Below are 21,022 nucleotides of genomic sequence, written 5' to 3' on the forward strand. Positions count from 1 at the left end.
TTGGCGCTCAGGCATCCAGCAGGAGCTGGGTTGTTGAGCCTCACTCTCCTGGGCTCCGCCTCTGTCTTCCTCCTACCTTCACCGGGCTCCACTTGGCAACCCTCCCTCTTGGTCTTCTGGTCTCTGTGCAGCCCCTCCCTCCCCTTCACTGCCTGGTGGAGGATGGCTGGCATCCTTGCCTATCCCAGTAGCCTCAGCCTGGTGTACTATATCTTCTGGCCCCACCCTCTGCCTAGAGAAGTTGGGCCCTGGAGGGCAGGCACAAAGAAAGCACCTTGGGCGGGAAGCAGGTGTGGTGAGGCAGTGAGGATGCCTATGATCCATGGCGGAAGGGAGGTAACAAGGGCTTTTCAACTTGAAGGGCTGAGCAGGTGGCCTTTCTGCAGCTGTTTTCTTTGCCCCTGTAGAGATGATACTCCCAGCTACCCCCCTTAACAATTTCCACCCCCTCCTTAAAAAAAAAAAAAAAAAAAGCCTCCACAGATCAGACCCTTTGCTGAGCAGCATTTGGTACTTCTCGTCCCCTTCCTTATTGCAAGAGGGAAATGGCCAGCGGAGCTGTTGGAGAAATGGGGAAAGCATCATGTGCCTGCATCCTGCAGCCGAGGTCCACGGTGGGAGAATGCAGAAGAAGGTCCTGGCTAACTTCCTTCTCTTTCTCTCTTCCAGCACAAATTGAAGTGATCCCTTGTAAAATCTGTGGGGACAAGTCATCTGGGATTCACTACGGGGTTATTACCTGTGAAGGGTGCAAGGTAAGTTACAGGCAGGCACACATCTTTAAGTAGGTATGCTTGAGCACACAGACATGGTCTCTGCAGAGATGGCAGGCAGGAGAAGGGATTTAGTGCCTTTCATTCTGACTCCAGGGATGGTCTCCTGAGGCAGCTAGGGAGTGGCCTGGGGAGGGGCCTTACCCGGAGGGCCAGTGGTCAGGAGGGCCTTATCTTATGCTGGGGAAGTAATTGCAGAAGGATAAATTGAAACGGAGAAGAGAAAACTTAAAGGTAGTAGGATCTTGTGGGATGGAGGCCCTCAGGACAAGAGTGTCAGTCTCAGTCTCCTTGCCCAGGGTTTCTTCCGCCGGAGCCAGCAGTGCAACGTGGCCTACTCCTGCACCCGTCAGCAGAACTGCCCCATCGACCGCACTAGCAGAAACCGATGTCAGCACTGCCGCCTGCAGAAATGCCTGGCACTGGGCATGTCCCGAGATGGTGAGGCCAAGCTGGCACCCGCCTGGGTTTTCCCTGGGGTTTCCAGGGAGGCAACCTGGCCTGCTGTGCTGGATGGGCCTTAGCCAGTAAAAACATCCCCCAGAGGTCGGCACTCCAGTCCCCCCTCTTCTCTTACACTTTTCACTGTGGGTTTAGGCAGATCACTCCATAACATTCTTTGGAGTCCCCAACATTAGGCTCCATTAAAACAACACAGGAATTCTGGGTGGTGCAAAGGGTCAAACACTCTACTAGCAGCTGAAAGATTAGTGGTTCAAGAACAAAACCAAACTCACTGTCATCAAGTCAATTCAGAGTCATGTGACTCTAGGACAGAGCAGAACTGCCGCATAAGGTTTCCAAGGCTGCGAATCTTTACCAAAGCAGACCACCTCATCTTTTGGTTAGCAGTCGAATGCTTTAATCACTGCACCACTAGAGCTCTTTTGGTGGTTCAAATCCACCCAGAAATGCTTTGGAAGACAAGCCTGGTTTGGAAGACAATCTGCTTCCAAAAAGTCACATCCTTGAAAACCTATGGAATAGTTTGTTCTACTTTGTACACATGGGGTCACCATGAGTTGCAATCAACTCAATGGTGACAGCTGACAACATTAGAACTTTCCTCCTTTTTCTAAGACCCCAGACATCTTCAGTCTTTTATTTCTTGGGATGCACAGTCTCCTCACTCATCCTCCCCTCTGGCCCAGATCCCATCCACTTTCCAAATCTTTCCCTCCCACCCCATTGTTCTTGCTCCATGTCCCTTCCTAGGCCTTCATTCCCACCCTAGGACACAGGACTGTGGCTAGGAATGGAGCCAGAGTCAGTCAGAGAACAACCCAGCAGGCGTGGGCAGGGGATGGCTGGTGTTCCTGGTGCCTTTATCCACCTTCCTCACCCACCACCTTGCCAGGGCCCCGTCCCCCCACCACCCCCACCACAAAAGGAGCCCAGGGTGAGACCGGGGGAGGCATGAGGTGATGAGGAGCCAGAAGGAGCCTGTCAGCACTTTTCAGTGCCCAAAATAACAAAGCAAAAGGAAACACGCAGGGGCTCAAAGGGGCAGGCAGAGAGAGGGGCTGTGCCCCCACACCTGGGAGGGGTAGCAGGGGGAGTAAAAAGGCAGGAAAGAGAGAGCAGAAGAGGATGTTCAGAAACAAGCCGCGGAGCCTGGGTTGGGCTGTGGTGAGTATCTAGGTCACCAGGGAGCCTGCAGGCCTGACCACAGGGAGACCTGTGTTCTCAGCTCTCCTCTTCCTCCGACCCTCCTAGACAGGCGAGGTGACCCCAATACAGTGTGAGGCCTTCGACTTGACCACCCCCAGCCCCAATAGCAGGAGGCTGGAATCCCCAGCCCAGGTCAATCCCTGAGTTTGACCACTATTAGAAGCTGGTTTAGAGCTAGAAGAGTTTGCTCGGGAGATGGAATTGGCAGGGATCTGAACAGACCCTGGAAGCAAGGTGGGCAAGGTCGTGAACATGCGTTCCCTGAAGGGAGGTTCTGAGCTGAAGAGGCTCTGCATGGAGTCTTTTCAGCAAGCAGTGGGATAATCCTGTAATGATCAAAAGCAATGATCAAAATGCTGGTTGACTCTAACTTGTACCATGTTCTCCTGCCTCAAAAACCTGAGCCCTGAACCTCTTTCAGCTGTCAAGTTCGGCCGTATGTCCAAGAAGCAGAGGGACAGCTTGCATGCAGAAGTACAGAAACAACTGCAGAGGCAGCAGCAGCAGCAACGGGAACAAGTGGCCAAGACCCCTCCTGGAGGGGGCCAAGGAACAGACACCATCACCTACACCTTGGGGCTCCCAGACAGCCAGCTGCCCTTGGGCTCCTCACCTGACCTGCCCGAGGCCTCTGCCTGCCCCCCTGGCCTCCTGAGAGCCCCAGGCTCTGGGCCCTCATATTCCAGTAACTTGACCAAGGCAGGGCTCAATGGGGCCTCCTACCACCCTGAATACAGCCCCGAACGGAGCAAAGCTGAGGGCAGAGAGAGCTTCTATACTACAGGCAGCCAGCTGACTGACAGATGTGGACTTCATTTTGAGGACCCCAGGCGGTTGGGGGAACCAGGACAAGGTCTGGACTACAGTAGCCCCAGTTTCCGCAGCACCCCTGAGACGCCTTATGCCTCCCTGACGGAGATTGGTGAGCAGCTGGGAAGGTGGAAGGGTTGGTGATGGTGAAGGAGGCCTTCTATGAGAGAGGCCTCAGCCAGCACCCCATGTATACACAAGCCAGAGGGAGTTAAGGGGTCCTGAACAAGAGCTGAGGGAGGAGGCAGAGCAGGGGTAGCCTGACAGAGGAGTCCCTTATAAGGGTAGGGGTAGGAGTAGGAGCTGGCTAAGATCAAGCTCCTGCCTTCCTCCTCCGGCCCCAGAGCACCTGGTGCAGAATGTTTGTAAATCGTACCGAGAAACATGTCAGCTGCGGCTGGAAGACCTGCTACGGCAGCGCCCCAACATCTTCTCACGGGAGGAGGTAACCAGCTACCAGAGGAAGGTGAGGCCAAGGGCCATGCCAGAAAGGGAGGATCCTACCACCACTAGGAAAGTCCAGAGATGGCTACATGCACACAAAAGTGGGCTGGGGAGGGCCAGGATGTCACAGATAGACACAGGTCTGCCAACAGGTGTACACACCTACCTGTTTTCAAGTCTGGGTGACTATGTCTAAACCCTGGCAGATGGATAAGTTTTTCCTTAGCCCCTGCCTGTTAAAATTTTACCCAGCCTTCTTTCTCCTCTATCAATAACAATAATCATAATCCTAACTACCATCTGTTAGGCACTGTGCGAAATGCTTTACAAAAATTATCCTGGATCCTTACAACAACCAACCTATGAGCTTGGTATCTATCGTTATTTTTAATGGACTGGGAAATCAAGCTGGGTGGGGGATGTGGTAATAGAATTATTCAAGATCACAAAGGGGTGGCTCCGAAGCTTATGCTATTGCACTCTGCCTGTAGCACCAGCTCTAAAAGCATACATTTGGGACTTAACATTTGCCTCCCTAGGTTGTTAACAGGGCTTTGAATCAGTTCTTCCCTGGTTAATGAACCGAATCAGTGAAGCAAAACTGGGATGGATTAGAATTTGTGAACTGTGGGTGCCTGGAACAATAACTAGAATGACAAAAATTACAGGTCGATGCTCTGCTAGAAGGTTAATTTCCCTCTTAGAAAACAAGAGCAGTATGCAGGTTGCATAGCGATCAAATCTATTGAACTACAGAGTCCAAGACAATGGTGCTCTACTCATAGATGGTCAACTCCACTACTTTGAATATGTGTTGCTCTCCACAATCTTGGCAATAATCCAGTCTCCCACATCAGGCTCCTGAAAGGGCTCACTATACCTCTTTGAGACTCCTGTTCCAAGGCTTCAAGCCATAATTTCTTCCTATTCCAGTTAGTGTTCCAAGCACCCACATTTTGCAAATTCTTGTCTGTCTCAGTTTCACATCATCAGCCACGACTGAACTGATTGGAAGCCCTGGTTTTAACAACGTTAGGTCTATTCTTTTCACCTCAACAACAATGTAAACTCTTTGAGGGCAAAGGTATTTCTCACAGGCTTTTGATCCCCCCATAACAGCTAACTCAGTGCCCAAGCTGGTGGGTGCCCAGTTAGTGTGGCTGACTGGCAAGAATCCATCCCTGAGTGTGCATTTGTGTTAAGAATATGCTTAAAATGCCAGTCTTAATAATGTAGGAGTTCAGAATTTACCCCCTGCAATTTATCATTTGGGGCTCCCAAGGGTTTGAGGGGCATGCAGTCAGAGAGGGCTACAGCAGACCCTCCTCTCCTCTGCAGTCCATGTGGGAGATGTGGGAGCGCTGTGCCCACCGCCTCACCGAGGCCATCCAGTACGTGGTGGAATTCGCTAAGAGGCTCCCAGGCTTTATGGAGCTCTGCCAGAATGATCAGATCTTGCTACTCAAAGCAGGTGCTCGGGGTGGGGGGGCAGGTCCGGACTGGGGGGTGGTGACAGCAGAGCTTGAATGGGGCTGGGAGGAGTAGAGAGAGGTGGCCTAAGGAAGCCAGGATACTGAGGGAGGGGGTACAGAAGTTTCCAGCTTTGCTGACACCGTCCTTGCTTCTTTTCTCCCCACACCAGGAGCAATGGAAGTGGTGCTGGTCAGGATGTGCCGGGCGTACAATGCTGACAACCACACAGTCTTTTTTGAAGGCAAATATGGTGGTGTGGAGCTGTTCCGAGCCTTGGGTGAGGGACACTGGGGAATGAGAGAGAGCAGTCTGATGCCAACCCTGTCCAAAGCTTCAGGACAGATTGCCTCCTCTGCTCCAGACACCTAGAGGATGGGTGTCTCTGGGCACCGTGATCTCACCTCCCTCATTCACTCTTCTCATTTCCACCCTGTCAGGCTGCAGCGAGCTCATCAGCGCCATCTTTGACTTCTCCCACTCCCTAAGTGCCTTGCGCTTCTCTGAGGACGAGATTGCCCTCTACACAGCTCTTGTTCTCATCAATGCCAGTGAGTGTCGCTGGGCATGGGTCAAGGGCATTCAGATGGTGAGGCATAACAGATATTGGAGAGCCTGGCCCTTAGGAAGTGGTTAAATCTGCGAAATTGCTTAAGTAGCCACATGAGCTCCATCCAACGTTGCTGTCTAGTAAGAGGGGTTAAAATGAAGATTCAGAGGAGCTTCTGAAATGGAAACAGCAGGTCACAGCAGGGTGTGGAAGTGGAGAGAGGTTGTGAGGAAATGAGCCACCTTCCTGAGAGAAACTGGTCGGTTACTGTGTCACTGATTCCATTGGAATCACCTGGGGTGCTTTCAAAAATACTGCACCTGGCCCTCACTCACAGAGATGCCAGTGTAGTTGATCTGAGGTGTAGCCTGAGTATCAGGAGTTTTAAAAGCTACTCAGGTGATTGTAATGTGCCGCCAAAGCGAACTAATTTTAAGACTGTGTGAGTCCCTGGGAGACTATGTGAGTCCCTGGGAGTAGTTAACACACTCAGCTCCTAACTGAAGGGTCGGAGTTTTGAGTCCGCCTAGAGGTACCTCCGAAGAAAGGCCTGGAGATCTACTTTAGAAATATTAGCCACTGAAAACCCTATGGTGCACAGTTCTACTGTGACACACATGGGATCACATGCATCAGAACTGATCAACAGCAGCTGGGGGAAAAAGCCTGCAATGGCAATAGTCAGGATGTCTTCTAGTCTCCCCTGACTGCAATGGGGTGGGCTGAGCTGGCTGAATGCCAAGTACTCAAAGAGAATCTGGGGAAGTGAATGGAGCTGCTAGGCTGAGTTTGAAGTCCGAGATGGACTCTTCCAGCTCTTCCAATGAGTAGAGACCTAAATGTTCCTCCCAAACTGGAAATAAAAGCTTAAAAGAGCTCTTTAAGAACAGTAAGGAGCTCTCACCAATAGTTCTAATTTGAGAAAAGAGTGATTTTTTTATTATTATTATTAAAAAGTATATTAACATGTTAAAAACAAAAAACAGCAAGGAGTTGTAAAACTAGAAGAAAAGATGGCTTCTGGCTATTTTGTGGAGCTAGGGTGAAAGGTGGCTTGTCTCTTGAAGCTAACCACAGACAGCTGCAGAGCCCTGGTACTGGCCTGGAAATAGAGGGGAAAGGTGAGCTTCCCTGAGGTCACCACCTGTCTGGGGTCACCAGTAGGGGAAGGGGTGCTTTCTTCCAACTTTTTTTTTTTTTTGAAACAGCAGAATCTTAGTGCCTAACATTGCAAGGGTTGTGTGCAATAAGGGTATCAGGGAGAAAGTAACTTGGAGTTGAGAACTTGGAAGTTCTCATCCCTTTCATCCCTTCTCTAGTTTTCTCGTAAACCGCTAGCCAAGCCCAAGGTGCCAGTTTGCACTAAGAGGTCATAATCTGGTAGGAAGAAAAGACTCATGTACTGATAACCTACACAGGGCAAAACATACTGTGTGATCTAATCATAATAGTAGTGCAAGACACACACACCCTCTCTGGCAAGAAAGCCTCTATCTACTACAGATGTCCCCCAGAATACACCCTTTTGGTGGAAGGTAATGTCCATGTTCTTTTTCCCTTGTCCCTGCTATGGTCCCATGCCCTCCTTTAGGCCGGCCTGGGCTCCAGGACAAAAGGAAAGTAGAACAGCTGCAGTACAGTCTCGAGCTGGCCTTTCATCATCATCTCTGCAAGACGCACCGCCAAGGCATCTTGGCAAAGGTAAAAGCAGTCCCTGGGGTGGAAGAGGCCAAGCCCAGTGCCAGGTCTATGGCATCAAGGCTTATAGGGCCGGGGTCTCAGGGTACAGAAGAGACAATGCTTGTGTTGTGTACTGGGTCAGAGTGCTTGCAACAGCAGCGGGAGCCATGGGGAAGAAGCAGTCACTTCCATGAGAGTAAAGATGGAAAGTGGAGAGCCTGGAACTGGAAGGGACCTCTAGGGAACAATTTCATTTAATATACCAGCACTTACCCAGCACCTGCTTGTACAGGGAGCTGTGGAAAGATACAGAGATGCAGTCCTTGCCCCTACTAAGAGTTCATAATCTGATGGGAAGAAAAGACTCATGTACCAATAACCTACATAGGACAAAACATACTGTGTGATCTAATCATAATAGCAGTGCAATTAACAAAGTGCTCTTGCAGATACGCTCTCTCATCCTCATGGCAGCCCAGCCAATAGGACAGGTGCTAAAATCTCCCTGTAGCTGATAAGGAGACTTGAAGGGACCTGTCCAAGTTTACACAATTTGTAAGTGATACGTACAAAATTTAACCCCGGTGCTCTTTCCACCAAAAACTTATGCCCCCAATATATTACTTACACAAGATATGAGGTATTGGGGAAATGTTATGTAAGCATAGAACACGAATAAAAATAATCTGGGGGTAAAAGAAGTAGATCATAAATACTTCCTAGAGAAGGTAGCATTTAAACTAGGCCACGAAAGATGTAGGAGCCCTCCCTGATGGTGCAGTGGTTAAGTGCTTGGCTGTTAACCTAAAGGTTGGCAATTTGAACCCATGAGCTGCCCTGAGGGAGGATGGTGTGGCAGTCTGCTTCCATAAAGGTTATAGCCTTTGGAAACCCTAGGGGGGTGTTCTACCCTGTCCTGTGGAGTCACTGAGTCAGGATCAATCTGATGGCAATGGGTTTGGTTTGGGGGCTTTATTTAAGATGTATGATTTTACCAGGTCTTTGTGGGGTGGGGAGGCATTCCAGGTTAGGGAACAATATGAGCAAAAGGAAGAAGGTAAAACAGTGCATTTAGCGAACAGCTTGTGGTACACTGTCGCTGAAATTTAGGATCCGGAGCTGGGATAGATTGATGGGGGCAGAGGAGTAGCAGAGGATAAGCCTGAAAATTAGGTCAGGGACAAATCACAGAGGACTTTTGGTGCCATATTAAAGAATTACAACTTTATTTCCAGGCAATAGGGTTCACCAAAGGCTAGAGGAATGATATAATCAGAGCTATTATTTGGGCAACTTTATTTAGAACAGTGCATTAAGAGCCATTTATGTAATCATTCAAGCAAGCTCTACTGGGTATTTGCTAGGTGCCAGGCACAGTGCTAGGTGCTAAGGATACAAAAATGACTTAAACAATAAGCTCTGCCCTAAAGAACTTCAAGCCTGGTAGGCTCGATTGGAAGGAGAACTGGGGGAGCAGTTAGAAAGCAAATATGGTAGACTCCACCTTCTAAATCTGTTACTAGGCAAGTCTACTGCTATCAGTCCCTACTTGGACTATCACAACCAAGAAACCAAACTCACTGCCATCAAGTTGATTCCAACTCATAGCAACCCCCTTTGGGTTTCTGAGGTGGTAAAACTTTACAGAAGTAGATTGCTCAGTCTTCTTACCATGCAGTGGTTTGAACCCCCAACCTTCTGGCTAACAGTCAAATGCCTTAGGCACTACACCACCAGAGCTCCTTTGGACTATTGGACTATTAAGGATGCCTCCTAATTGGACCTCTGCTCTACCTTCTCTGGCCTGCAGCAGCCACACAGAACCCACTCAGCAGACACAATGACCCTTTTAAAAAGACAATCACATCGATTGAACAAGAGGAGATAGCTTTAGTATATATCTATGCACCAATGAAAGAGCCCCCAAATACATAAAAAGATGGTCACACCATGTGGCACTCTTGTTCTCCATCTTCTGTAGCTGCCTATCACGTGTAGAGAAGCAAGTCTAGAGTCTGTGTCATGGCCAAAAGTTCTCATGATATGACCCCTCACCTCTTTTCCCACCTGATCTCCTCCCCCTGCTCCCTCCACTATCCAATCCAGTCGCTCTGGCCTTCTTGCTATTCCTTGAGCATGTCAAGCCAGTCCCATCTCAGGGCTTCTCTCCCTGCCTGTAATATTCTTCCATCAGTGCCACAAATAGGTTTCTCCATCAAGACAGATTTGCCCTGACCACTCAACATAGAAAGTCTTCTACCCCTCACCCTGCTTTATTTTTCTTTATGGGCTTGTTATCTGATATGTTAGGACTCTGTTTATTTTATTTTCCTCAGTAGAGTGTAAATTTAATAAAAGTACATTTTCATTTATTTACTGATATATCACCTAGAGCTTATCACAGTGTTTAGCCCAGAATAGTTTCTCAACAAATATTTGTTGAATGAACGAGTGAATCTATTGCAGTAGCCCAGGTAAACTCCAAGTAAGACGACAGGGATGGAAAGAAAATGAATTCAAGAGCTACCAAGGGATTCCCATCCTGTCTGCACTCCCTTGGCTGTTCTTCTTCCAGGAAACTAAGCTGGAGGTGAGGGGTGGCTGGTGAGAGGCATTTTAAAGCTTCATTCCGATATACAGGAAACAGCAGGAGATAAACAGTTTTCTCAGCCTTTCTCCAGTGAGGTCTTGTCTGTTTCCACATAGGTCTCTGCTCCTCTTTCATTTCCCCCCTGGCTGAGTGCCGGCAGTGGTAGTCTGCTGCTTGCAAAGTTGGATGCCTGCTTGGAAATTCTGCTTAGTTCAAACAGTTATCGAGCATTTGCCATGTGCTAAGCACCGTGATAGGTACAGAGGAGAGAGAGAGAGAGCAGACACACACATACACACTTTACCTAAGGAGTAGTCTATGTTAGGGTGGGAAGGCAGACAATTGGATCATTTTACTACAGTGTGGTAAGTGCTACACAGAGAAAAGCCCAAAGGAAGTCTTCAATCCAGACTAGGGTAGTTAGGGAAAGATTCCCATAGGAGGTAACACTTGAAGGTGTGTAAGAATTAGCCAAACACAGGAAAGGCGTTCCAGGAGAGGGTAGCAGCATGAACAAAGGCAGAGGCATGCAATGGCATATAACACAGAGTCACAGAAATTCACTATTAAAAGAACATAAAGTATGAGTTGGAGAGCCTCTAACAGGGCTCATTTTAGGAGTAAAAGAACATGATTTGGGGGTGTCACCCAGAAAACCTGCACCTGTCCCACATCACTTCATACCTGCCTCCAGTTTCCTGAGCACATATATGCCCTTCTCAATGGGATCTGGTTGTTCCAGAAGTGCCGAGAGTATGGAGAGAAGCAAGGAGAGTTATCCTAGCCCAGGAAGGAGGAGGGGACTTCTTTGCCCTTGGGAGAAAGGTGGTGGCTTGAGCTGTAATATTGACCCTCCCTTCCCTCTGAACCCATCTCCAGCTGCCACCCAAGGGGAAGCTTCGGAGCCTGTGTAGCCAGCATGTGCAAAAGCTGCAAACCTTCCAGCACCTCCACCCCATCGTGGTCCAAGCTGCTTTCCCCCCCCTCTACAAGGAACTCTTCAGCACTGAAATTGAACCACCTGAGGGGCTGTCCGAGTGACCTGCCCTAGAGCCTGCTGGCCCACCTCCTGGGACCCCCCTTTTACCTCAGCCTTTTCCTGTGTCATCTGGAGGGTGGTCCCTACATGTCCTCTGGGAGTGAGCAAGTTCAGAGACTAGTTTTCTGCCCACAGATTTGCCTGGCAGTGGGACAATTGCCAGGGGATGGGTTTAGAGGGATACCATCACCAGACTCAGTTTAGTTCTCTCTCATTTCCAACTTCACCCCCCAGCTTCTAGGAGGCCTGCTGTGGTAGGGTGGGATCCAAGGACCTCTAGGAGGACCAGGGTGTCCTCAGGACAACATGGGAATCCAGGCTACCCTGGATGAACACGACTCAACTCTGGGCTCAGAAGCTAAGAAAACAGGTCTTTGAAATACCTCATTGCCTCTCCCTATGAGCTTCAAGCTGGGGAAGATGGTTCAAGCTCAGAGACTGGCGGCTGGGGCCCAGAAGGACCTGTATATAACATCAATCTAAATCTTTAGATTTTTTGCCTTTCTCCTTCCTCTCAGTTCAGCAAGGAAGTGGTTGGGCACCCTGCCCTTTCCCCAGTGCCTGGAAAAAAAAGAAAAAGAAAGAAAACTAGATATGTGGAGGGTAAAGAGGGGATGGGGGTAAGGAGCTGGGGTTAGTTGTTTTATGGGTGTGGGAATGGGTATAACAATGACCAAGAGCATCAGAGACATAGGGACAGAGTTAGAACCCAAGCCTCCTTTGTGCATTTTAAAAACAGACTTTATGAGTTATAAAAAAAATTTCATCCGAGGCACACGTCCAATACAGGTGAAACACACATAGACTCAACCTGCAATTACGCAGCTCTATAGACACATCTCATATGACACCATGTCTCTCATCCTTGGGGGTCACAGCTCAGAGAAGCTTAATGACTTCAGGGAAATCTGTAATTATGTGATTCTCTAGACACCATCTCTCTCATTCTTGGGGTCACAGCTTAGAGAAGCTTAGTGGCCTCAGGGAAGACTCCCAATCATAAGGGGCCCCACAGCAATCTGTCTACCAGTATGAGACATGGAATGGTTCAAACTCCATCCCAGCCACAGCCATTTCCAACCAGAAGAAACCCCAAGAGAAGGAGAGATGGTTGGACACAGCCCAGAAGGCCAAGGACAGACCCTCAGAGGACCTTCCTGGCCCTGCCCTCCAGCCGTGCACTTGCCATGGAGAAAACAAGCAAACACCCTTCCACCATCTGTGACTGGGCACCAATGACTTCAGCGTGTGGACAGACTGGTGTCAGAGACCTATGTCTCCATCTCATTGTCTTGTCCTAGAACTTCTCTTGGCTTTATAAATAGCTGTGAACCCTCATCTGAGGGATAAATAGCAGGTGATGAGGAGGGGTAATTTTATTTTTCTTCTCAGGAGGGGATTAGCTGAGGAAATGTCAACCTCAACTTGTGCCATTCTTTATAAAATGATGTTAAAGGCAAGAGGTGGTAGTGGGAGTGGTGGGGTCTTAAATAAGCTGACCTACATGCCTGTTCTCCAGTCTGGTCCCTCCCTCCAGACCCAGGTTTCCAGCTCAGCAATCCATCAACATTATAACCCAGGAGGGTTCTAGCCCTCACCCAGCTTGTCCCCAGACTGAGCTGTCCCCTACTGAGGATGGTGAACTGAGAGAGAAAACCCCAGGAACCCCTACTGAGGGATCCTCAGGCTAAGCTCCACCGCGATGTTCTGGACTGGGGTCTTTCCTCACCAGAGACACCTCACAGGGGACATTAGATTGAGAGACTGCATCTGGGAGACTGGCTGACTGAGCACATCCCTCTGGAAGGCACTTGGCACAGAGACCCTGGAAGAGGTCAGGATGTCAGAGAGACCCTTTGGAGCTTCCCAGTGGCCTCTAGTGCTGACCCCTCCCCCAGCATCAGCAGCTCCCTCCGCACTCCCACCTCCCCTTGCCGACCCCTAGTGGCGCCTGCTGCAGCCCTCCCTACTCCCTTTATTTATTTATTTTGCACCAACAGGGTTGCTGCAGACTCATTCTCGCCTGGTTTAAAAAGAGAGAGAGGAAAAAAAAAAAAGGGAGAAATGCTTTCTGGCTCTTTTCTCTACCTCAGTCTTGGCAGCAGCGGCCACAGAAGCGGCAGTGGCAGGCAGCGGGGAGTGAGGCACCTGGGGGGCGGGGGGTAGGTGAGGGGCCTGGGGTGCAGTTCAGATGGGACCGGGGTCCCTCCAGCCCTGGACAGATGCAGTGCTCAACTTGATGCCACCCTCCTGTTTTTCCGGTAAGTGTCCCTAACCCCTATCCCAAAGCTGCAGCTGCTCTTTTTCTATAACATTCTCGGAGACAAGATCAGACCCAGGTGCCTGTCAAGGCAGAAGGGTTTGTGTTACAACCGCCCCTGCAAGCCAACCATAAATCATGGTCCCATGGGATTTTGACTGGGAAACTGAAATGTCCCAGGAGGACTCCAAGGAGACCTTCCGTCCCTCACTCTGCCTCCATCTCCTCAGTGCTTACTTTGCCTGTGGGAGGGGGTTGCTAGCAACCAACCTGATGTATTCTAGAAGAACCCCTTCCCCACATAGGACCCCAGGCCTCAACCAGAGATTCTTTTTAAAGAGGCTATTCAGGCTCATATGTGTCTCTGGACTGATAGTTAAGGACAAGAAGAGGGAAGCTCCCCCATCCCTGAGTTGGTGATGCCCCAGACCCCCCTCCCTATCTAAGGAAAGAAAGAAGGGGCCTTGACACCTACCTGTTCCTGCAAAGTGGATGGAGCCAGTCCCGTAGCCACGGAGACTGGCAAGAAAAGTTTGTGATTAAATTATCCACCTTATAAATAAAAAAAAGAGATTAGCCCCAGATCCCCCAGTACCTGGCCCAGCAGGCTTTTCAGACTGAGAGGAAACTCACAGGAGTGACAAGGACGGAAGCTGGGTGACATGCTTCACTGCACTTCTGCTGGACGCAGAGTAAGAAGGATGAGCAGGAACTGCAGCAGCACTGATGAAGAGCTAGCTGTCAGATGGACTTCCCAGAACAGGCACAGGAGGCTGGGGCATTTCTCTCCCTGGAGGTCTCTCAGCATGCTATAGATACCTGTTAGGCTGCGAGAGGGGCAAGCGGAGTCTGGCCAGCAGCCTTTGCCCCTTGCCCTTCTTTCTCATCCACAAACCTAAGAACGATTTCCATGGACTCTGTCCTCTCTCTTTACTGTTCTGGCCTCTATCTTCAATTTCCCAATTACTAGAGTCCTCTGAAGTGGCTACAGGATAGCAGCCAGAACAATTCTTCTAGAGGCAGGTATACAGTGGAAAGGAGAAAGGAAGAAACCACACTGCCTTTTAAATTGCTCTCTCCTAAGTACAATGGTGGTACAGGGAGTGGAGGAAGAGACAGGGCGTGTTGTAGAAAGCTGACCCTGTAGGGCCCAGAAAGCCTAACAATCATGGGCTCTGCCCAAAAGTTCAGGATCTAAAGCTAGGAAGAAACCTTCCCAGGGGGCATCATTTGGCTCATGCGCCTATCTTTTTAGCCATTCCTTGCCAATTATAATACTTCCCCTCCTATAAGGCCCTCTGGCAGTGAACAGGGTAAGAGGAGGGGCTCTTGCTACCTCTAGGACTCCTTCTCCTCCATCACCTCAGTCAGTCTCCAGTGGTCGTCATGGTCACCATCTTCCTGATACTGCCCTGGTTCTTGGTACCCAGAAACTCACTATAAGAGCCAGTGCCAGGTTATCTTCTGTGCCAGCCAAGGGCTCCCTTCCTCCCCACCCCACAGCCTCTGGTCAGATACTGCCTCTCCTCACTTATCTCCCTGGTTCACATACATTATATTATCTCTTATGTATTGCTCGGGTAGCTGAGACCAAAGGGGATAAGAGATCTCCCTCAGACTCAGACACTGAACTTGAATTAAAACTCCATCAGTGTCTCAGAGGACAACTTAGTCATTTGGCATAGCATAGTTCAAAAGGATAATGTTCCATATCCCAGTTCAGTGAGTAGTGTCTGGGGTTTTAAAAGCTTGTGAGCAGCCATCTAAGATACAACTATTGGTCTCTATTCATATGGAGCAAAAGGGAGTGAAGTAAATAAAAAACCCAAAGGAAAAACTAGTGCAAAGGACTAATAGGCTACACGAACCACAACTTTTTCAACCCTGAGATCCAGAACTAGATAGTACCCAGCTACCACTACCAACTGTTCTGACCTGGGACGCAAGAGAAGGTGCTGGGTAGAATGGGACAAAAATATATAATAACACACAAATTTCTAAAGAAGGCCAGGCCTACTGATAGAAACCAGAGGAACCCCTGAGACTATCGCCCTAAGAAAACCTTTGAACTTGGAATTGAAGCTATTTCTGCAGATCACCTTTCAGCCAAAGAATAGATTGGCCTATAAAATAAACAATATCACCTGTGAGAAATGTGCTCCCTTAAACAATCAACTATATGGGACCAAATAAATGGTCAACATTTACCCAAAAGCAAAGATGAGAAGGCAAGAAGGGGAAGGAAAGTTAGATCAATGGAAACAGAACAAACAGAATGGAAATAATAAGAATGCTGACACACTGTGAAAACTGTAACCAATGGCACAGAACAATTTGTATAAAAATTATTAAAGGGGAACCTAATTTGCTGTGTTAGAAACCCAAGGAGGGGTCGCTATGAGTCGGGTCCAACTCCATGGCACATAACAACAACAATTTGCTGTGTAAACTTTCACCTAAAACATAATAAAATATTATTTTAAAAAGTAATATAAGGAGATGAACATTTATAGGCAACCACACACGAACACATACATTTTGTTAGGAAGGAATAATTGTAAGTAATTTTTCTGTAATTCTCAAGTATTTGTAATGCTGTTGTATTATCTTTATGATAAAAAAGAAGTAACATTAAAATAAAGAACACTATATTAGTGAGGGATCTAAGAGAAGCCTAACACTGAAAACCCAGTAACAAAACTCAAAACTTGGCCATCTCTTGGGTCCCTCACCTATCCCATCATTTATCTATATGGGAGAAGGGGTTGCCCTTGGGATTGTAGCTGCAGGGTAAGGGATTCCCAGCTTCCCAGTCAAGTCCCCCCCCTGCATCCTTTATCATGGCTAATGTGTAGCTTGGTCACCATCCCTACAGGCATTCTGGGGAGATTGAATCTTGCTATTCCAGGGTCTAAGGACCTCTGGTAGTATAGTGCCTAAGGCACTTGACTGCTAACCAGAAGGCTGGCGGTTCAAACCCACCAGCCACTCCTTGGAAGGAAGATGGGGCAATCTACTTCTGTAGTGATACTGTCTCAGAAACCCAAGGAGGGGTCGCTATGAGTTGTGGCCGACTAGATGGCACATAACAACAACAACAACAAATTCCAGGGCTTCAGACCATGGACCAACCTGTAAGAGGGGAGAGACAGTAAATGGAGATTAGGGGGCATGAGGGGACTGAGCTCAGGCATGCATGTTTCTCAGCTTTGAATAACTTAGTCAACGTGACGGCCTCTCTCCAATCAGGGCAGAGAGCTCAGGGCCAAGGCTGCCAACCCACTAAGCAAAGCTATGGGTAGAAGCAGCAACACAATGCTCACACTTCACACTGACTAATACGGGGAACAAGGATGGGCAGAGAGAGGCAGAGTACAACTTGTTGTTGTTGTTGTTGTTGTTATGTGCGGTCAAGTCGGACTCGATTCATAGTGAACCCTCCTTGGGTTTCCGAGGCAGTATCACTACGGAAGTAGATTGCCCAACCTTCCTTCAGAGGAGTGGCTGATGGGTTTGAACCACCAGCCTTCTGGTTAGCAGTCAAGTGCCTTAGCACTATGCTACCAGAGCTCCCAAGCACAACCTGGGGAGAGTGAATATCAGGGAGAAAGGACCTGTCGTATTTCTGGATCCCACAAACATAGGGGAAAGCCCATTACAGGGAGACTCAAAGTCACTTCCCTGCCATGTCCTGCCCTATTCCCCTAAAACTTTCTTACTAGTTCTGTGAGCTAGTAAGCACTTGGGATGCTGTCCAGAGCTAGAAGAGGGAGGAAAGAAAATGTTCCCCAAAGAGAAGCCCCAGAAGGCCCCAGGGAGGTGGTGTACCAGAATTCTGTCTGGTCCTGTGCCCACTTGTTGGCAGTGCTGATGGACAGGCCAATCTCTCCCTCTTCTGAGGCAGCCCAGGGAAGCCCAGGGTTACCATCATCTGAAGTCACTTCCCAAACAGGGCCATGTTGTCATCTGTTCCAGGACTGAAGAGGGGATGGATGCAGCCACAGCTCCAAAGCAAGCCTGGCCCCCATGGCGCCCCCTCCTGCTCCTGCTCCTCCTGCCTAAAGGTAGCAGTGGTGGCTGCCCTGCCATCTGTGACTGTACCTCCCAGCCCCGTGCTGTGCTCTGTGCCCACAGGCGACTGGAGGCTGTACCTGGGGGACTCCCACTGGACACAGAGCTCCTGGACCTGAGTGGGAACCGCCTGTGGGGGCTGCAGAAGGGGATGCTCTCCCGCCTGGGCCTGCTCCGGGAACTGGACCTCAGCTACAACCAGCTCTCCACCCTTGAGCCAGGGGCCTTCAATGGCCTACAAAGCCTACTCACTCTGAGGCTACAGGGCAATCGGCTCCGAATCATGGGGCCAGGGGTCTTCTCAGGCCTGTCAGCCCTCACACTGCTGGACCTCCGCCTCAACCAGATTGTCCTCTTCCTAGATGGAGCTTTTGGGGATCTAGGCAGCCTCCAGCAGTTGGAAGTTGGGGACAACCACCTGGTGTTTGTGGCACCAGGGGCCTTTGCAGGGCTGGCCAAACTGGGCACTCTCACCCTTGAACGCTGTAATCTCAGCACAGTACCTGGCCTAGCCCTTGCCCGTCTCCCAGGGCTGGTGGCTCTGAGGCTTCGAGAACTGGATATTGGGAGGCTACCCACAGGGGCGCTCCGGGGACTAGGACAGCTGAAAGAGCTGGAGATCCACCACTGGCCGCCTCTAGAGGCTCTGGAGCCCGGCAGTCTGATGGGGCTCAACCTCAGCAGCCTGGCCATCACTCGCTGCAACCTGAGCTCGGTGCCCTTCCAAGCATTGCACCACCTGAGCTTCCTCAGGGTCCTGGATCTGTCTCAGAACCCCATCTCAGCCATCCCAGCCCGGAGGCTCAGCTCCCTGGTGCGGCTCCAGGAGCTCCGCCTGTCGGGGGCATGCCTCACCTCCATCGCTGCCCATGCCTTCCACGGCTTGACTGCCTTTCACCTCCTAGATGTGGAAGATAATGCTCTTCAGACTCTAGAGGAAACAGCCTTCCCTTCACCAAACAAACTGGTCACCCTGAGGCTGTCTGGCAACCCCCTGACCTGTGACTGCCGCCTCCTCTGGCTGCTGCGGCTTCGGCGCCGCCTGGACTTTGGCACATCCCCCCCTGCCTGTGCTGGCCCCCAGCATGTCCAGGGGAAGAGCCTGCGAGAATTTTCAGACATCCTCCCTCCAGGGCACTTCACTTGCAAACCAGCCCTGATCCGAAAGTCTGGGCCACGATGGGTCGTTGCAGAGGAGGGAGGGCATGCTGTTTTTTCCTGCTCTGGAGATGGAGACCCCATCCCCACTGTCTCCTGGATGAGGCCTCAAGGGGCTTGGCTGGGAAATGCTGGGAGGGTAAGGGTTCTAGAGGATGGGACCCTGGAGATCCGCTCAGTGCAGCTACAGGATAGAGGGGCCTATGTCTGTGTGGTCAGCAACGTAGCTGGGAATGACTCCCTGAGGACCTGGCTGGAGGTAATCCAAGTTGAACCACCAAATGGCACTCTCTCAGACTCCAACATCACCATGCCAGAGATCCCAGGGCCTTTCTTTCTGGATAGCAGAGGTGTGGCTATGGTGCTGGCAGTTGGCTTCCTCCCCTTCCTCACCTCAGTGACCCTCTGCTTTGGTCTCATTGCCCTTTGGAGCAAGGGTAAGGGCCGGGTCAAACACCACATGACCTTTGACTTTGTGGCACCCCGATCCTCTGGGGATAAGAACTCTGGGGGTAATCGGGTCACTGCCAAGCTCTTCTGATCTTTCCTTCCACATTGGGGGCCCAGTCAAGCCAGCTTTGGATACCAACGAGGAAGTGAAGCAAGGCTACTTGGACCAGAAAATAGTCCCAACTGACACAGATCTCTAACACCTCCTGCCTGCACTGTGCCAGCAAGTAATGAGGCCTCCTGAAAGAGCCTGAGAACAACACTGTCCTCTCTTCCCTGAGGGCCCGAGGTTGCTGAAGATATTACAGACCCTATCATCAGCCCAGTCTTCTTCATCCATTTCCCACACCTACACCACACACATACACAAAGCAAGAAACATAACCAAGGCCCTCAGGCTCCAGTCTGCTTGTCTAAACACTTGGCTTTCTTCATACACACTTACAACCCTTGATAACTACTAACAGTTGCCAACCACAGCTATAAGATAATTTCACAGGAGCGCTACTTGCTCCTTTTGAGTCTCTGCTCTTCTCCTCAACCAGACTGACTTCAGGTGGACCCAAAAACCCTTAAAACAAAGAAGAGGATGTGAGTGTGGGTTGGGGGTGGGGGGACAGACTACACACTAGCATTGTCTGCATGAGCCGCTGCCACCTGCCTCTGTCTTTCAGATCATTAAACCTGCTGCCAAAAAGCCATGGCAGTAGCAGCCCAATCTACACATGATCTCTGGAGTTTTCGTGACATCAGTATACTTCTACCCCTGGCTTCTGTCAACTCTTCCCCTTCCTATCCCAATGGCCTTCTTGCCTCATATGATTTATGGAAAAGAAGGAGGTCGGTCTGCCTTGCCTGGAGAGATCAGCAGCCCTAGCCCCAGTTTCAGTCTCTACCCTCTCCCTCACCCTCTCCATCTCTGGGACTGGAGGACAGACCGTCCACCTTTCAGGGGATCCCCAGCTTCTCCCCCTTCACTGTCATTTCTTGATGGGCTCTCTTGATCATTCCCGCGCCCTATAGCTCCCTAGTGCCCTTGGGGGAGAGCAAGGGAATGCCTAGAAAATGACTAACCGAAGCAAGAATCTGCTGTTGTCAAAGGAGAGAGACCCGGAACACAGCAGCATCTAGGCTTGGAAGAACAAGGGAGGGGGCCCAGCAAGCTGTAGTGAAAAGTGGATGAAAGAGCAAGCAGCAGCAGGGACTATCTGCCTAGTTAATTTCCACCTGCCTTCTGCAGTTTCCCCTTGTTCCGGGTTTAGTGCAGACCCAGTGGGAAGCTGTCTCTGGATAGAGGTCACTGTCTTAGGAGCCCCCAGATAGGAGGTGGGATGGGAGGTGGAGCTGCTGACTGCTGTGGCGTGTGCTTCAAACAGAGGGCAAAGCAGAACCAGGGGAAGGAAAAAAAAGTAGAGATGCTGAGAGCTTAAGGGAGAGGGCAAGAGCCACAGCATCAGCATCATCAGAAAGGGAGGAGTGAAAGAACGAGGAGAGAAGCAGGGAGGAGGGATTGAGAAGTGGAAGATCATGTGGCTCTGGGGAGTCTTTCTCTCTCTGCAGCACCATCTGCCCAGCGTCCTTAATTCCCCTCCACCCTTGAGAGCTCCCACCCACCCTACATCAAACAATACGCAAGCATCATGAGCTTCCTAGCTGATTCCTGCTGCTTCTGTCTTTGCTCTGAGGAGACTCCATTCATTAGAAAACTGACAGCTCAAACTGTCCCAGGTGAGAGGAGCCAGCACCACGGAGGAGGGGAAGCTGGATTTCACCGGCAGGCAATCCCTTTAGTGGGGCAGGGATGAGAAGATAGGCCGGGGCTGGAGGTGACTGTGACAACCCAGCAGTTTGGAGAGAGAGGCTGGAGACAACAGCACCTCTGAGAAATGGGTATCCCTGAGCCTCCAACCCCCTCAACTCACACACATGTACATACAATTCAACTGGCAACCCAACAACTTCCCCATCTCCATTTGAGAAGGTGCCAGAAAGGTTTCTGTGGGCACAGCCCTCTCTCTTCTCTCCAAGAGAAGGTGCTAGGTCAGGTGCTAGCTAT

General features: G+C 50.1%; 2 protein-coding genes across 2 annotated transcripts; both read left to right on the forward strand.

Annotated features, from left to right (window-relative positions):
• The first annotated feature begins 569 nt into the window (after positions 1-569).
• Positions 570-11,029, forward strand: RORC (RAR related orphan receptor C). Its single transcript, XM_007950860.2, has 9 exons — positions 570-755; positions 1,073-1,214; positions 2,866-3,366; positions 3,599-3,720; positions 5,037-5,169; positions 5,341-5,448; positions 5,609-5,719; positions 7,310-7,419; positions 10,868-11,029. Exons 1-9 carry the CDS (start codon positions 570-572, stop codon positions 11,027-11,029), a joined length of 1,575 nt encoding a protein of 524 aa, XP_007949051.2.
• A 2,212-nt stretch (positions 11,030-13,241) lies between these two features.
• On the forward strand, positions 13,242-19,057 carry LINGO4 (leucine rich repeat and Ig domain containing 4). The gene is made up of 2 exons (XM_007950862.2): positions 13,242-13,279; positions 17,263-19,057. The coding sequence occupies exon 2, from the start codon at positions 17,276-17,278 to the stop codon at positions 19,055-19,057; it is 1,782 nt and encodes a 593-aa protein (XP_007949053.1). The 5' UTR covers positions 13,242-13,279; positions 17,263-17,275.
• Positions 19,058-21,022: the final 1,965 nt, after the last annotated feature.

The sequence above is a fragment of the Orycteropus afer genome, unplaced genomic scaffold, assembly GCF_000298275.1.
Source record: "Orycteropus afer afer isolate SDZICR_OR568_19922 unplaced genomic scaffold, OryAfe1.0 scaffold00290, whole genome shotgun sequence".
Classification (NCBI taxonomy): Eukaryota; Metazoa; Chordata; class Mammalia; order Tubulidentata; family Orycteropodidae; genus Orycteropus; species Orycteropus afer.

Bases quoted from the DNA above. Each gene is read 5' to 3' on its own strand.
- RORC (XM_007950860.2), top strand. From the start codon at position 570: ATGGGGAAAGCATCATGTGCCTGCATCCTGCAGCCGAGGTCCACGGTG. The intron at 756-1,072 runs GTAAGTTACAGG...CTCCTTGCCCAG, and splicing joins TTACCTGTGAAGGGTGCAAG to GGTTTCTTCCGCCGGAGCCA. The intron at 3,367-3,598 runs GTGAGCAGCTGG...CTCCGGCCCCAG, and splicing joins TGCCTCCCTGACGGAGATTG to AGCACCTGGTGCAGAATGTT.
- LINGO4 (XM_007950862.2), top strand. From the start codon at position 17,276: ATGGATGCAGCCACAGCTCCAAAGCAAGCCTGGCCCCCATGGCGCCCC.